The sequence below is a fragment of the Enhydra lutris genome, unplaced genomic scaffold, assembly GCF_002288905.1.
Source record: "Enhydra lutris kenyoni isolate GAN:26980312 unplaced genomic scaffold, ASM228890v2 scaffoldscaffold4, whole genome shotgun sequence".
Taxonomy (NCBI): domain Eukaryota; kingdom Metazoa; phylum Chordata; class Mammalia; order Carnivora; family Mustelidae; genus Enhydra; species Enhydra lutris.
In genome coordinates this window covers 7,533,663-7,550,822 of record NW_019154088.1, presented here as the reverse complement: position 1 = coordinate 7,550,822, position 17,160 = coordinate 7,533,663, and the positions used below count along the sequence as shown (strand labels likewise).

Sequence of the window (17,160 nt, the reverse complement as noted above, 5' to 3'; positions counted from 1 at the left end):
AAATCTGTTACCTTTTCTGTAAATCAGAGATCAGTCTCTGGGATAACTTGTAACTTCTTTCAGTTCTAAAATTACACAGTTCTTAATCTGCGCTTTCATAGAGTGGCATAATTATTAGAACCTCTTCTGCCCTTACAGGATAATTCCAAGAGCTCCACGGTTCACATCCTAGCCCTTTTGGCAATTGGCCAGGTGACCATGGCAGGTCTCGGCCATAGACATCACCTGTGAAGATATACCGATTTTAATTTTTTTGAATCACAAAATCACATGATGAAAACTGTTAACATTCTTCCCAGAAAAATATACATGAGTTCTGGACCTCTTGAAGTCATCCACAGGCTCTAGGTTAAGATTATTATTATTTTTTAAAGATTATTTATTTGTTTGACAGAGAGAGAGATCACAAGCAGGCAGAGAGGCAGGCAGAGAGAAAGAGAGAGAGGAGGAAACAGGCTCCCCGCTGAGCAGAGAGCCCATTGCGGTACTCGATCCCAGGACTCTGAGATATGACCTGAGCCGAAGGCAGAGGCTTTAACCCACTGAGCCACCCAGGCACCCAAGAATAAGATTATTTTTAAGAACTCTCCCTTCTAGATTTTATGGTGTTAAGATATATGAAACTGATTAACTCTTAATATCATTTAAAAACTGTTATCACTTAAACTGGGTCCGGCTGTAGAGAACAAGTGAGGTGTGGACCTTCTGACCAGATAGAGCCTTTTGCCTAAGCTCTAAAGGATTAGATATTATATCATATTTTAAAAGAGGACATCTTGATACTTCCCCACAATTTAAAAAACATTTTAACAAGGAGCTAATGCTAGCCCAATTACAGTAGTAAGTGTTACACCCCCCAAACTGTGTGACTTGTAAAAACAAGCTATTAGAATGGCCTAGAAGAGTAAAGAAACACATCAGCCATGGGACAGACAAATGGCATCCTAGCAAATAACTGTGTTCTGCTTTGACCTGCAGTTGTCTTTAGATCTCTACTATACCGAAGATGAAATCTATGAGCTTTCCTATGCTCGGGAACCAAGGAACCACAAAGCCCCAGTGAGTTGTGCATATTTTTACACTAAGATTACTGCATGTAACACGTACTTTACAAGCTGCTCATCGAGGCCATCATCTTAAGGAACATATTTATCCAGTTTAATAAGTATTAGGTTTCCACTACGTGCCCAACCTTGTGCTAGGAACAGAGCTTCAACATATGTATCAGTAGTTCCTGACCATAGTGAGCCTGTCGTCTGCCTGAAGGGATGAGACGAATATGGGAACGGTAAACGAGCATGTGCCCTAAGCACATCCCAGTGAGTGGCTGGTGATTTACCAAGTAGAGAAGGGAGAGTCGTTGGCCATAGGGACCTCTCCTTCCTATTTATTAGAGTATCCCCGCATCAGTTGTTTCTTTTCTCTGATTTGTTGATAAGCATATGCATCCCAATTAGGAATGACCGATCATCCTGTATTCATCTGGGTCAGAAAGAGCAGTCTGCTGGGGCCTTTGACCTCTTGTGAGGAGGAGTCCTCAAAACCGCAGTCTAGGTACTGCCTGGTAGGACCCTCACAGGTTGTCTGGCCTGCCCCTCCTCCAGGCAGGCGAGAATTTCAGCCTTCTTTCCGAAGGATGGGTATCCACCAGTCTCCTGCGAAGCTTCTCAGCCCCCAACCATGTGGTACTCAAGCGGGGAGGTACCCGTGCATAAGTAAACCAATTTCTCTGTTCAGGTGGCTAGACTTCATTGTCTCTACACAGAAAAATCACATTCTAGCTCCCACTGTCATGAAAGCTGTTCACTGAAAATAGTTGGCAGCTTCTGTTTTCAGGGCGTTAGAGGGCATTTCAGAGGAAAGGGTACATTCTCCCATGTTTGGAAAAGATTTTCATAGGGGCCAAGTCTCATGTTAAGAATGGATTCCATCGCAGCTTGTCCAGGTCTTAGACCTCTCCTTCTGTCATCCTGCCTTGGTTTCAGCTATTTTTCTCCTCATCTATGTCTTTAGTAAGTAGAGAACAGAGAGAAAATTTAAAGGAGCCACTGTACTTTTGCTGATAGCTCTGACAAAAGGTGTAATGCAGAGGGAATGGAGAATTTTGAGTTACCTCAAAATTGTCAATGTCAAATAGACATATATTTGAATATGTGTGAGGAGCACTTTGTCAGCTGTGAAGCACACTTGCATTGGCCACAATGACAGTTGGGAGATTTCAATTCCACGTGGGCTCTCAGCTCCTTGCCCCTGCACAGAGTGGGCAGTTGTCCGCAGTGCGGCCATGAGGTAGTGGGAAAGGAAGGAGCTGTCCATTGTACTGCATTCTGGTCATGGGGATTTCTCTGAATATTTCATTTCAGCCACTAACACCCTCAAAACCACCAGTAGTAGTGGACTGGGCCTCTGGAGTATCTCCCAAACCAGACCCAAAGACCATAAGCAAACACGTCCAGAGGATGGTGGATGTAAGTACAGCTATGTTTCAGCAGACAAAGCAAGGCACAGCCTGGCTTCGCTTTATGGGGGGCAAGGGAGGCACACCCACAATGGCAGAAACACAAAGGTGGGAAACTTGAAACCTGTTCCTAGTGAGCACAGGGAGCCGCTTCTCATACTGTGCCGGCAGGACAGTTCACAGGTTACATTTTGCAAACACACTTGGGCCTCATGTTGGGGGGAGGTGTGCGGTCTCTTGAAGACCTAGTTAGGAGGGCATATATTTAAAGGCTGGCAGTTGATTTGTGAGACAGAGGCATTAGAAAAGGTTTGAGTAAGGATAATAAGGAGAATCTAATACTGAAAATTTGGGGCCTCTTTATTGTCTTCACTATTTCTGTGGAGGAGGGAATACATCCTTTTGGGTCTCTGTATTCATCCTTGTGGACCAATCCAGTGTAGTAACAGAAAAGTGAGAGCCAGCATGTGACAGAACCACGAGCAGTGGAGGCCTAAGGGGGAAGGAGCACTTCCGCTGGGCTCTTGGCAGCAGCACTGGAAGCGGGGCAGAGCGGAGGGAGAGCAGCCCCTGTGCAATGAGCAGGGAGCACCCAGTGGCCAGGGAGGTGGCACTGTTGATGGGCTGCTAGACCCGCAAGCTCCCAGCCCCCGCAGACACGGGCCCAGGGCAGACCTGCCACGTGCCCCAGTGCTTCTCTGCGGTTTTGGGAGCACGTCTCCTCGTTCTCTCATTCAGGCTGAGGAGAGGCTTTTGTCAGATATTCCAGCCCCAGAGAGAAATGATTGGTTTTGCTTTGGTAATCACCAAAGAAACTCCTTTTTTCCCCACAGTCTGTTTTCAAGAACTATGATCATGACCAGGATGGATATATTTCTCAGGAAGAGTTTGAAAAGATTGCTGCCAGTTTTCCCTTCTCCTTCTGTGTGATGGACAAAGATAGGTGAGCGTTTGTGAAGGGGAACAGGAGGCTCCTGGTGCTGAGGAGCGAGCACCACAAGAATGGCTGTCTGGTGTTGGTTCGGACCGCCACAGACCATGAAAAATAAAAGTGTTTTAAATGCGTCAGAATTGAAGGTTTCAAAAATCTGTCAGTTAAGGAATAGTCGACTATAAATTAAGAAAACCTTTAGTGTTCCTTCTTGCTTGATCCGGCAGATTACGAGAAACAATTATTTAATACTTTGCCCATTACTTTTCGGAAGGTTACACAGGCTCTATATTGGATCTCTGTATAAGGTCAAAGGATGGCTGGTGGGCTCCAGTTTTGTGTCAGGTATGGTCTAAAGTCAGAAACCACAGCATAAGGCACTTCTCTCCCTTACAGTTCCCATGTCTTTTCTAAGTATTCAGATGGGCTAGGAAAATTTACTTTAGCCAAGGAACACCTCTGAAGAAAGGACTCTTGCCATCTTGTCTCCTAATGACGTGCTATCCACACATCCCTACGGAAAAGCAGGGCTCATGGAGACAATCCCCAGTACCCCAGTACTACGTACTATACCTGCCAAAGAAGGGTAAAAACAGAGATGAGTTTCTAAGGCTAGAAGCCACTCTCATTACCCCAGACCCCACTTATACCTTGTCTGTCCCTTGCTGGCAGGGAAGGCCTCATCAGCAGAGACGAAATCACAGCCTACTTCATGAGGGCCAGCTCAATCTACTCCAAACTGGGCCTCGGCTTTCCTCACAACTTTCAAGAGACCACCTACCTGAAACCTACTTTCTGTGACAACTGTGCTGGATTTGTAAGTAGTTGTTTGAATGCTTGAGGCTGAACTGGGGGTGGGGTATGAGACAATTTAAATGATTAAGCTAGGCAGAGACCTCACCACCCTTATTAACCATCCCAGCTTAGAGCCTAAGCAAACACCTAGAATAAGCTCATTCTCAAATGCATGGCTTTTACTTGAACTCCTCTTTACCATTTCTCCCGGACTGATTTCTTCCTTTGGTCCATGAGGCCTGGGACAAATGTAAGAAATGTTGAACTGCAGATATATTTTTTAAGTAATTATAGTCATTTATAGTCATTAGTAAATATAGTCAATTATAGTCATTTAAGTAATTATAGTCATGCTGTTGGTATTGTAAGAGAAAAGAAGTATGAGACATCCGTGCCCATTCCCCTTCAAAAGGAACTGCTTTAAGAAGTCATGTGGCTCTGCTCCTCTCTGACCTCCCACCCTGGCTCTTCCAGTCCATGACCCCAGAATTCTGCATGCTTGTTCTTAGTTTGGAGTCCTGAGAAAGTGGTTAGTTCTTTGATTCATCTACTTCAGGCCTCAGGAAGGCCTCCTAAGTCCATGCTAGTGAGTTCTTGAGAATTTTTTACTTTGATCAGCACAAACTCTTCCTATTTGCAATTTAAGGTCAGGAGAGTTAAGATGGGGAAGATAAAGATTTCCTTCCCACCTGAGGAAGAGAACACAATGAGGGAAAATAAAGAATGGATGCCACTGGGTAGCCTTATACTGGACAGATGAATGGTGGCCAGCACACTCTAACCATATCTTGTTTGTCTTATAGCTCTGGGGAGTGATCAAACAAGGATATCGATGTAAAGGTAAGGCTCAGCTTTGTCTACTTTGTTGTTTTCCCTGGTCTCAGAGGCTCTCCTAATAAAGCATTTTTTACCAGAGGAGTTGTCCATTGAATCCACAACTTCTCAGCACAGCTCCCAGCCTCATTCCCGAACTGGTTTCCCTAGAGCACCCACTGCCACCACAGAGAAGAGGAATGCCTGAGCGACCAGTTATGAAGCTCCCCCTCCTTGCATGGTCCTCTCTCTGTGTGGGCTGTCCTGGAAACAGGGATGGTGGGTCTCCAAAGAAAGGCACTTTGGGAAAAGAAGTATTTACCAAAGGCCCTTGTCAGCTTTTCTTTTTTTTTTTTTTTTTAAGATTTTGTTTATTTATTTGACAGAAAGAGGGAGATCACAAGTAGGCAGAAAGACAGAGAGGGAGGGAGGCAGGCTTCCTGCTGAGCGGAGAGCCCGATGCAGGGCTCGATCCCAGGACCCTGGGACAATGACCTAAGTGGAAGGCAGAGGCTTTAACCCACTGAGCCACCCAGGTGCCCCTCAGCTTTTCTCTTATCAGTAGATTCCTCTGGACCTAACTGTCCTTCCTTATAACTAGAAAAATTCAGGAGTGAAGGAGAGGAGATTTTTATGGCAAGGAAGAAAGAATAAGACCTAAGAGCTGCGAGCCTCCAGGCGGTCTCTGTAAAGTAGGCAGTCTATGTAGGATGACTAAGAAACCACTTCTCTCTAAGATAGTGGATGCTGCTTCTGATTCTGAGACTCATGATGAGAAGACTACTAGGTGCATAAGGAATAGGAGGTGGCAACTCCAGACTAGGACAGGCATGTGTGACAAGACAGCACTGCACAAATGTGGTTTGAGACTCTGGAAAAAAAAAGTGAAAGACTTCCTGACCAGAGTGTCTTGTCCACAGACTGCGGGATGAACTGCCACAAACAATGCAAAGATCTGGTGGTGTTTGAGTGCAAGAAGCGAGCCAAGAACACAGCAGCTCCCACAGAGAACAGCCCCGGCGGAGGGCCAACATCTAGCCTTTACCCACTGGGAGCCAAAGACCTGCTCCATGGTAAGTAGGCACAGAGAACATTTCTCTTGGAAAATGAAGTGGGAAGGATAAAGTTTTCGGGGAGCAAAGATTACCTTTGTCCTTCTCCCTTTTAGTAAAAACCACCGCAGACACATTTCAAGAATTACATATCACTTTTGGGGACCACAGTTCTGTCACATAAAATACAAATGTGGCAGAGAGCAGCACAAAGGTCAGGTTGTAAAATGGGAAATTAAAAAAAAGAAAATCACCCTAACACTCCAAAAAATATAGGGTTGTTATTTTAGGGTAAATAATTTAAATATTCTGATACTTGAAACAGTATAATTACAATTTTGAGCTTTATTTGGGTAAATACGTCAAGTCAATTTATGTTCCCCTGTGAAAAAATTAAGTACGATCCTTATAAGGTTTCTAGTATTAGAACTACTGGTTTAAATTGTAACTGTCATTTGGACAACTTTTTGTTGTCCAGAAGCCATTTTGACTATACCAATCCAGTATCTTGGCTATAAAGTTTAGTAATGAAAAATATATAACATTTTAATAGAAATGCATGTTTCTTAAAAAACACTTTGTTTCATTTTCCCCAATCCTGGAAGGTAACCTTTTCATCCTCATTAAATGAAAAAGGCTAAACAGAATCTAAAATCTATTTATAAATGTGTTTCAAACAGCCCAGAATTACTGTTGAGTCTTTGTAAAACAATAAATTTAGATGATCAGTAGTCTATCTTACAGCCTACCAATCATCTCAAATATATCCACTCTTTACTTTTCCAAGAAATTACTCCTAATGGTCAATATTCAGGCTGGGTCCTGGGCAAGGGTGGTAGTTGAAAGAAGAAAACCAGAATGATTCCTCTCTCCTTTTACCAATTAGTATCATACTAAGGGTAATACATTTTGAGACTTATTTCCACAAAGCTGGAACTTTAACTCTCACAGTTAAGCCACATTAACTGTACAAATAGGTCCCAAAGAAAATTCGTACCAGCTCCTGGAGGCCACCTGCACGAGGACCAAAATTTGAATGCTGAGAGCTACCACATTCCAATGTCCACAGCAAACCTGCATGGACCCTTTCTCTCTAGAGCACTGAAGCAGGGTCTCACTTCAGCTAATCCACAGAAACCAAAATCTTCTAGGCAACCTTTGTGCAAACAGAAAAATGTCCTGTCCTCAGGGTAGATGTAGCCTGGCACCAGTGGCCATGGCTTCACCAGCAAAAGCCCCTGGACTTCAGGCCCCTTCACCCCCTGAAGAGGGTGCCTGAAAAGGAATCCACTTTGGACCCATGGAACTCCTATAGCAACAAGAAGGGTCTCAGTTGAAACTAATAGGTCAATCCTGAGTCTCTGCTTTTCTGAGATAGAGTACTAATACGTCATATATCTTTCTACAGCTCCTGAGGAAGGACCTTTCACATTCCCTAATGGGGAGACTGTGGAACACAGTGAAGAAAGTAAAGATCGGACCATCATGCTCATGGGAGTGTCCTCACAGAAGATTTCTGTTCGGCTAAAGAGGACTGTCGCCCACAAGGCCACCCAGACAGAATTACTGCCTTGGCTTGGCACTGAGGCCCCTTCTGGTTCCTTTATGCTGTCCTCTCCAAGGAAGACAGCCCAGGATACTCTGTATGTGCTTCCCAGTCCCACATCTCCATGCCCCAGCCCCGTCTTGATCAGAAAGCGGGCTTTCGTCAAGTGGGAAAACAAAGAATCCCTCATAAAGTCAAAGGAGGATCTCCGTCATCTCAGACCTCCAACCTACCAAGAGCTGGAACAGGTACATTCCTTTTCTTTTCTTTCAGATTCAGAGAAAGGGGGTTAAACCAGGGAAGAATATGTAAGCTAAAAATTCCAACCAGGTTGGTTAATAGCAGGATAAGACCAAAAAAGGAAAGAAAGGATTCTGGCTTTCTTTCAAACCAGTGGAGGCCATGTCTCACATTACATGAGTAGAACAAGATATACCAGGCTCCCTACTGCCCTTTCAAAGTGTTGGTGCCGGGACGCAAAGTCTGTTCAAAGTAGATGCTTTGAGGAATAAACTAGTTTCTACTGATCAGCTTTACGGTGCTGACACCACACCCTTTTTTCTAAATGAAACTCAGACACATCGAAGAATGTGCAGATCTTCTCTATGCAGTAGACAGTACTGGCAAGTGCATATAAACAGCTGTATACAATCTATGAACAACTACAGAAGCTGCTTTTTCTTCTGTTCAGCTTACAATGTCCTAATTATAAGGGGCCCCATAAAGGCATTATAAAAAAGTTTATCAAGAAAAGAACACAAATTTGGGAATATGGTTCCAAGGTTAGAGAAAAGGGCATAATGAAAGAGGAGGACAGGAAAGGGGACAACAGGCAGTTGCCCAAATACTCAATTCTGTAGGGAAAATTATTAATGTACTTTTTGTTTGGCGTACAGGGCTCTTGGTGAGGCCTGGCTCAGATGGTTTCCTACCAATGACAGGGAAGCTCAGATCCACTTCATCACAGATTTTTCTAAAATGTCAAGGTTAGCAATGTGTTAGCAGTACAAACAGAAAACCAACAGCCACCTAGCTAGGATTCATTAAATAATTCAACATACTACATAGTGAAATTGCCCAAAATGGCCTCAGAATTCCCTGCATTTTTCTTAGTGTTGTACCTTCCCTGTCAGACTCCTAGAAACTGAAATAAAGAAATAGTTGAAGAAACAAGTGAGATAATACATGTGAAACTCTTGGTTTGGTGCCTGGAACAAAGAACATAATAGTAGGAGGAACATAGGAAAAAAGAACACATTTTCTTGATGAAAGGTATTCTCTGGCTCAGAGTGGTTTTTTTTTGTTTTTTTTTTTGTTTTTTTTTTTTAAGACCTGCTTTAAGAAGTCAATCAGAAGGTGACAAAATGTGGGTTACACAAAGCCCTTTCTCTTTAGGCGGAGAAACTGCCAAAGGCAACTTACAAGAACTCATCTTGGGGACACAGATTTGTGATTCTAATCTCAGAGATACTGTGCCTGGCTTAGTCCTCTGTAAAATACAAGGCCAGGAGTCCATGCTCTCTATGGTTTGCTCCAGATCTTGAATAATTACTCTGTTATCATGGAACGCATTTACCTAGCACACAGCAATCCAGATAATTTCCATTAAGAAACAACTCATATTATCCAGAAACTGCTTACCATTGCAGGGAGGGAGTAATCAATATGGTATAATGTAAGAACACTGGATTCATAGACTGGAGACATCATCATGGCAGCGGGAGTTGTACCTTTCTACTCCCCCTTTTATTTACAACAAACTGGTTATTCATAACCAAAAAAAGTGACCTCACGGAACACCCAGGGGATCTATACCTGCCTGTGCCCAGAAACGAGGGGGTGAGCCTGCTCCACCCTCTCTTGTCATGATTAGGCAAGAGCAACCCTGGAAAATGTAAACCAGGTCAGACATGCTGGAAAGATACACAAGCTGGAGAGGTCCCACCAGCTGGGGCACCATGGGAGTGGAGCCAGACCACATAGAGTTTGGGGGCAGACGCTGAGGACAATCTTAGGACTCAGCCTCCCTCCCCAGGATGACGCTGCAATGCACTGGCTTCCTCCCTCACAGAGGATAGGGAAAGCAAAAGTGGTGAGTGACTGACCCCCGTGACAGCACAGGCTACAGCTGGAAGGACCCACTTCTCTCCAGCAGCACTCAGGTTTCTGAGGAGGGACTTCCAGGACTGGGGGAAGGAAGAAGAAAGGGAAAGAAGCAGATATAAGAATAACAAAAGGCACCAAAGGAACACATCCTTCCTCCCCCCACCACCCCCCACCTCTGGGTTTCAGGTTTGCCCATGGACCTCTGGGAGTACCCCCACTTGAGGATCCCCCTATCATGCCATGGGCAGTCCTCCACCTCTGCCGTCAGCACTCTAGACACCAGCTTTTTTAATGCACACTCCCAAGTGCAGCACCAGAGCCAGCTAAGGTAAAAAGAAACCCAAAACTTGCTATATTATGTGGCCACCTTATGAAAACTAAAAGGACTTTAACTGCCAGCCTGCTGAATGGTAACAAAGTAAACAACTTAGAGAGGTGTATGCTACTTCAAATACGATGGCAGAGGCACATTTCATGAGACACTATGGAAACTCACTTATCACAGAAAAGAATTTCAGCAACCAAACTCAAAGGCATGGAATATTGGGGTCTAACTGATAAATTCAAAATAGCTGTTATGAAGAGATTCAACAAGCTACAAGAAACACTCAGGTAATTCAGTGAACTAAGGAATAAAATTAATGAACAGAAGGAGTTCTTTGTCAAAAAGACTGAAATTTTTAAAGAACCAAATTCTAGAGCTGAAGAATTCAATGAGATAAAGAATGCACTAGAAAGTTTAGGAAATAAGGCAGATCAAGGAAAGAACTAGCAACTTAGAAATGACTGTGAAGAGGCAAAAAAAAAAAAAAAAAGGATTTTTTAAAAAGTGAAGAAACCCTATAAGAGGGGCACCTGGGTGGCTCAGTGGGTTAAAGCCTCTGCCTTCAGGTCGGGTCATGGTCCCAGGGTCCTGGGATCGAGCCTCGCATCGGGCTCTCTGCTCAGCGGGGAGCCTGCTTCCTCCTCTCTCTCTCTGCCTGCCTCTCTGCCTACTTGTGATCTCTATCTGTCAAATAAATAAATAAAATCTTTAAAAAAAAAAAAAAGAAACCCTATAAGAGCTATCATTATGATGGAAAAAATATAGAAGGAAAAAGGAGCAGAAAGCATATTTAGAGAAATAACAGCTTAGAATTTCCCAAACCTGGAGAAGAAATTGGAGCATACACAAGTCCAAGAAGCTAATGGACCACCCAGTTATTGTTACTTTTTTAAAGATTTTATTTGAGAGAACGAGAAAGAGCATGAATGGTGCAGAAGGGCAGAGGGAGAAACAGTTTCCCTAAGGAGCAGGGAGCCCAAAGCAGGGTTCAACCCCAGGGACCCTGGGATCATGATATGAGCTGAAGGCAGATGCTCAACCGACTGAGCCACCCAGGTGCCACCTGATTATAATGCAATTGTCAAAAGCCAATGAGAAAGAATCTTAAAAATTGGGGGAAAAAAAACTATGAAGGAACCCCATTAGCTCTCAGCAGGTTTCTCAGAAATTCTATAGGCCATGAGAGAGTGAAATGACAAAGTATTAAAACTGTCAGCTCAGAGTACGTCATCCAATGTCACCTTTCATATATGAATGTGAAATAAAGGCTTTCTCAGACAAAAACAAAGTGCTCAACACTGCTAGACCTGCCTTGCATGAAATGCTGAAAGTAGTTCTTCAAGCTGAAATGAAAACATGCTAAGTAGTGACATAAAAGCTAATGAAAGTACACAATACACCAGCAATGATAAGAAGCAGAATCAGAAAACTAGCTATATTAGAATGAGGTGTTCAACCTTAATTGTAGGAGAAAGGCCTTAGGAAAGGAACATTAAAAGGTAACTATAGCTACTATAATTTCTCAATGAATTCACAGCATAAAAAGATGAATTGTAATGTCAAAAATATAAAAGGGAAGGAATAAAAGAGTGGAGACAGCACTTTATCTTTGGTCACCTATAAAGTTTCAAGATAAAAAGGACTATTTTAATTATGAGATGTTTTACATGTAAGCCACATGGTAATCACAAAGCAAAAAGAATGAAATCTTGCCATTTGCAATGAGGTAGATGGAACTAGAAGATACTATGCTAAGCAAAGTCAGTCAGAAAAAGACAAATACCGTATGATTTCACTCCTACGTGGAATTTAAGAAACAAAACACATGGGCATAGGAAAAGGGAAGGAAAAATAAGGAAAACAGAGAGGGAGGCAAACCATTAGAGACCCTTAACTATAGGGAACAAACTGACAGTTGCTGAAGGCGAGGAGGGTTGAAGTGAGTGAGCGATGGGCCTTGAGAGCACTGGATGTAGGGAGCACTGGGTCTTGTATGCAACTAATGAATCACTAAATTCTACCTCTAAAACTAATAATACAATATATGTTAGTTAAAGTAAAAATTTTTAGGAGGCTCAACTCACTATGGAAAATCACACTTTACAAGGATAAGCAGAAACAGAGGGAAAAGGAGATATAAAACAACCAGAAGGCAAATAAGATTAATAACATGGCAGTAGTATGTCCTTACATAACAATAATTATGCTAAAAAAAAAATGGATTGGTTTCACCAGTCAAAAGGCACAGAGCAGCTGGATGGATTAAAAAAAGACCAATTCTGTGCTGCCACAGGAAACTCATTTCGATTCTCAAGACACATACTGGCTCAAAGTAAAGGGATGGAAGAGGATATTCCATGCAAATAGAAGTCCAAAGAAAATGGAGCATAGCCATACTTATGTCAAACAGGTTTAAAGCCACAAATGTTAACAAGAGACACGGTCTTTATATAATGGTAAAAGGCTCGATACATCAGGATATTACATCAGCAAGATATAACAGTTGTAACATATATGCAATCAACATTGGGCTTCACTGGTGCAATCTACCAAACAGTCAAAGAAGAATTAACGCCAATCCTTCTCAAACTCTTCCAAAAAATTGAGGAGGGAACACTTCCAAGATATATAATATATAATGAGGGAACCTCATTATATACCATGACCAAGTGTGATTTATCCCTTGGATGCAAGCATAAACAAATATACACAACTCAATAAATTTAATACATCACATTAGTAAAACAAAAGAAAAATCACATGATCATCTCAATAGAGGCAGAAAAGGCATTTGACAAAATACAACACCCTTTCAAAATAAAAAAACAGATTGGATAGAGAAGGAACATACCTCCACATAATAAGGGCCCGAAACGACAAACCCATAGCTAATAATATACTTAGTGGGAAAAAAGTTAAAACTTTTTCTCAAGATCAGAAACTAGACATAAGGAGGCTTATTCTCCTCACTCTTACTCAACACATTACTAGAAATCTTAGCTAGAGCGATTAAGCAAGACAAAGAAATAAACAGCATCCAAGTCAGGAAAGAAGTAAAAGTATCTACACATGATGAGTCTGCATATGTAAAATTGCCAAAACAACCAAAACACTGTTTGAACCAATCAAAAATTTAGGTATAGTTGCAGGCTACCAAATCAACATACAGAAATCAGCTGCATTCCTACACACTAAGGATGAAATATCTGAAAAAGAAATAGAACAGTCCTATTCAGAATAGCATCAAAAGCAATGAAATACATGGGAATATATTTGACCAAGGAAGTGAAAGAAACAAATGAAAAGATATCTCATGTTCATGACCCAAAGAATTGTTAAAATGTCCATACTACCCAAGGCCATCTACAGATTTAACGCAATCTCTATTAAAATACCAATGGCATTCTTTTATAGAAATAGGAAAAAAGCAATCCTAAAATCTGTGTGGAACCACAAAAGAACACAGCTAAAGGTATCATACTTCCTGATTTCAAAGTATACTCAAAGCTATGGTAATAAAATCAGTATGGTACTCAGACAAAAACTAACACAAAGGCCGCTGGAAGAATAAAGAGAGCCCAGAATCACACCTTGCTTATACAGTGAGCTAATGTAAGGGCACCAAGAGCACCCAAGGTGGAACGGATAGTCTCTTCAACCAAGAGACTAAATCAAACTTAAAAGTTTTTGCACAGCAAAAGAATTAACAAAAAAGAAATATACAGAATGGGAGATTTTTGCAAACCATAAACCAGATAAAGGGTTATAACCAAATTATGTAAAGAATTCATATAACTCAGGGCGCCTGGGTGGCTCAGTGGGTTAAGTCTCTGCCTTCAGCTCAAGTCATGATCCCCAAATCCTGGGATGGAGTCCTGCATCAGCCTCCCTGCTTGGCGAGCAGGGAGGCTGCTTCACCCTCTCTCTCTGCCCTTTCCCCCAGCTTGTGTTCTCTCTCGCTCATTCTCTTTCTCTCAAATAAAACCTTTAAAAAATGAAAATAAAAAATAAAGTGGTAGTTACCAGGGGAAAGACAGGAAGTACAGACGTTGTTTAACGGTACCAACTTGCAAGTGGTAAATAAGCCTGAAAGATATGATGCATGGTACAATGAATGTAGATAATACTGAATTATCATCCTCAAACCTGCTGAGTCCAGAACTTAAATTATTCCAATTATTAAAAAGGATAATATAACAATGAAAGGTGCTGATTGTCTTTACAATGGCAGTATTACAATATATCACAGTAACATGATGTACATCTTAAATTTATACTATGTCATAGGTCAGACATAATTCAGTTTAAAAACCGCAATAGCCTGGAAGTCAACTGCCTCAGAAAATTAGATAATTAAATCCCAGTTTAGGGGGTAGGATAAAATTCTTTATCAAAGGAGTCCATTAGTTTTCAGTGATTTGTTGGAGGGGGGGAGGGACTGAAGACTAAAAGAACTATAATATTTATGAAAGTATTCTAAGTCACTGTTTTCATACCTCAGAACTGACCAAAGACTCCATTTCTGCCAAGTTTAGGTCTCTCGCTATACAGCATTTGAAGGTTTTATATCCCCCCTCTTATGGTTTATTCTGCCTGCTAGCCATCTTTGATATGATAACAAAAACTAACTACTGTTTGCACGTGCTCACTTGATATTTAACTTGTTATTTTCTATTCAGAGCAAAATAAATGTCTTGAAAATAGTTTTTAATTCTCAGCCACAGTGAACAGAAAATGCCAATCAAGTGTAGTACTTCCAATATTGCAACTGATTTGCTATTCATTACTGCTTTATTAACATACCTCATCTCCTTCCCTTTAGGAAATAAATACCCTGAAAGCAGATAATGATGCTCTAAAGATCCAACTGAAATATGCACAGAAGAAAATAGAAACCCTCCAACTTGCAAGCAAAAATCATGTCTTAGCTCAAATGGATCACAGTGACTGTTCTTAGCCCGGAAACTGAAGGATCACAATGTGTAGAGGAATGTATCAGAGATCTCTTAAGTAAAATGAGTAACACAAACACCTGGGGAACCTTAGATCAACCAGTTATATAAAAAGGGTACTTTAAAACAGAAAAGCAAGTTACTCTTTTTTTTACTTAGAAGACTCCTAATGAGTGGAACTGTCTTCAGTCAGTGAATCAATGGGTAGGAAAGCTGAAGAATGCAGAATTTTTGCCATTCACACCATAAACTTTTTTTTTTTCTCCTGGGACTAATACCAATAGCTTGATAAATACATGACCAAGATTTCTGACAAGGTTGCTTCTCCTACGTGGCCTGTGTAGCTACTACCTACTTCCTCAGAACTAAAATCCCTGGAAAATCAATTTGCTTCCTTCTGTGGGTTTTCTTTGAACTGAGGGATTTATTTTGTTCCATCCAAAGCTTGCTTACAATGGGAAGATACTCACATTCCCAAAAGAGATTCACTTCCTCTGTATTCCAGCATTCTTTTTGAATCTGGTTCCCACTTCACTACCTCAGATATCTAATCAATTAGCCTTCTCCCACTCCTTCCTCACTAGGCTCATACTCACATGAGGATATCTCACAGTTTTAGTCTCATAGTCATAAGTAGGCAAACTAAAAACCTGGAAACATAGCTAATACCACCTAATACATGACTGGCCAGGTAGCTATTTTTATTGTCAACACAGTATTTGTCCTTGTTTATCTACACTGGATAGAATTAGGAATTTATGGCTTTTTGAAAGAGTCCGTTTAACTTTTCATGTGCCATCTTTATCTTTTTTTCTTTGAAGTAACTATTTTGAACTGATTTTGTGCTGTACTGTCTTCACTATTAATATTATTTAGAAATAAGCTAGTTGGATGAGAGGCTTCCATAAGACCCGAGAGCGTGTATATGTGTATATATTATGTGTATATATATAATATCAAGCATGCATGTGACTTGGAATTTTGTTTCTTCCTTTATAAAATATGGAAATGAATTAAACAACTTTGTCATTTACACAAATCCACAAATATAAAGTTAGTTTGTTACAGGATACATAAATTGCTCACAATGTAAAATGTACTGTTAAGCAAAATTACAATTAAGAGTCCTAGGAGTTTTTTTTTATTAATGAAGGTTAAGGATAAATGGTCTCAGTTAGTTGTCTGGACAATTGTTTACAAACTCCTGATCTATAAAATTTATCACACTCTTGATTTCTCTAAAAAGTTCATATAATCATTTTCTTTTTAAGGGGAACTTACCTTCCATACTTGGAAAACTTGGTACCAAGCAGACTTGAAATTCATATGCAAGCTGACCAACTGCCAAGAACATAATCTCAACAATTAAAAGGTTGAAACCTAAAGCCAGCAACACCCAATCTTATTCAGAATACAAAGTATATATACAGTGCAACTTCCTTGGAGGAGTCAGATCATTTGAGAAGTTTCTTTGATGAAAGACCAGTTTCCATTTGCATACTTCCTTGTACTGAGCTTTAGTGACAAAACTAGTGAGTAGCTTTCAGTTAGTGTTTTAAAAAATTACTTTACACACAAATTTACCCTTTCCTAATTCCAAACTCAGAAATCCCCATAGCAAGCTGCTTAGGTCCATCACCTGGTATACAAGTTAAGATGTACTTTGTCCATATAAGTAGCAAATGTGAATTTATGATAATCTTTAAAATTCATGTTCTTCATTATTATTCTTTTCCTCTGATACAGACCAAAGGTGGTACAGCACAATTTCTTTATAAACATAGACATGTGACACAACTTTTTTCATTCTCCTTACCCTCCATCCAAAATACAGACCCCAGGTTAATTCCTGTGTACATAATCTATAATCCTAGAATTCCAAAGGTCAGAACTCCCTTAATCAGTTAAATTAATATGGCTAGAGGGTCTCAAGCACTCCAGAATTTACCACTGAAATGGATAGAAAGCAATAGTTTTACCACAACTTTTTGCAGTCCAGCAAGGGCAAAAGACGAATAGCATGTAAGTTAATATTTGCACTGAGCTACATGGGATTAGTAGTATCTACAGAAATAATCTGGAAAAAATTCTTTGTCAAGCCTAGGATACACATTTTTCTGTCTTATACGGACTTGACTTGAAATAAGTTTGTGCTATATTTATCCATCAAAACAAGGACAAA

The 17,160-nt window shown here is 40.9% G+C and overlaps 1 protein-coding gene across 3 annotated transcripts in view; it reads left to right on the top strand.

Moving 5' to 3' along the window:
* The window catches only part of LOC111140724 (RAS guanyl releasing protein 1), an 80,926-nt gene extending 64,717 nt beyond the window's left edge, over nt 1–16,209 (top strand). The window contains exons 10-17 of one of the 3 annotated variants that reach the window (XM_022492938.1): nt 979–1,059; nt 2,364–2,468; nt 3,292–3,401; nt 4,062–4,206; nt 4,988–5,024; nt 5,918–6,070; nt 7,458–7,843; nt 14,849–16,209. In XM_022492938.1, the coding sequence (XP_022348646.1) occupies nt 979–1,059; nt 2,364–2,468; nt 3,292–3,401; nt 4,062–4,206; nt 4,988–5,024; nt 5,918–6,070; nt 7,458–7,843; nt 14,849–14,983 (1,152 nt within the window). In that variant the 3' untranslated portion in view covers nt 14,984–16,209. The remainder of the gene's footprint in view (nt 1–978; nt 1,060–2,363; nt 2,469–3,291; nt 3,402–4,061; nt 4,207–4,987; nt 5,025–5,917; nt 6,071–7,457; nt 7,844–14,848) is intronic. The other 2 variants (XM_022492939.1, XM_022492940.1) reach the window with 2 other exon arrangements.
* Nucleotides 16,210–17,160: the final 951 nt, after the last annotated feature.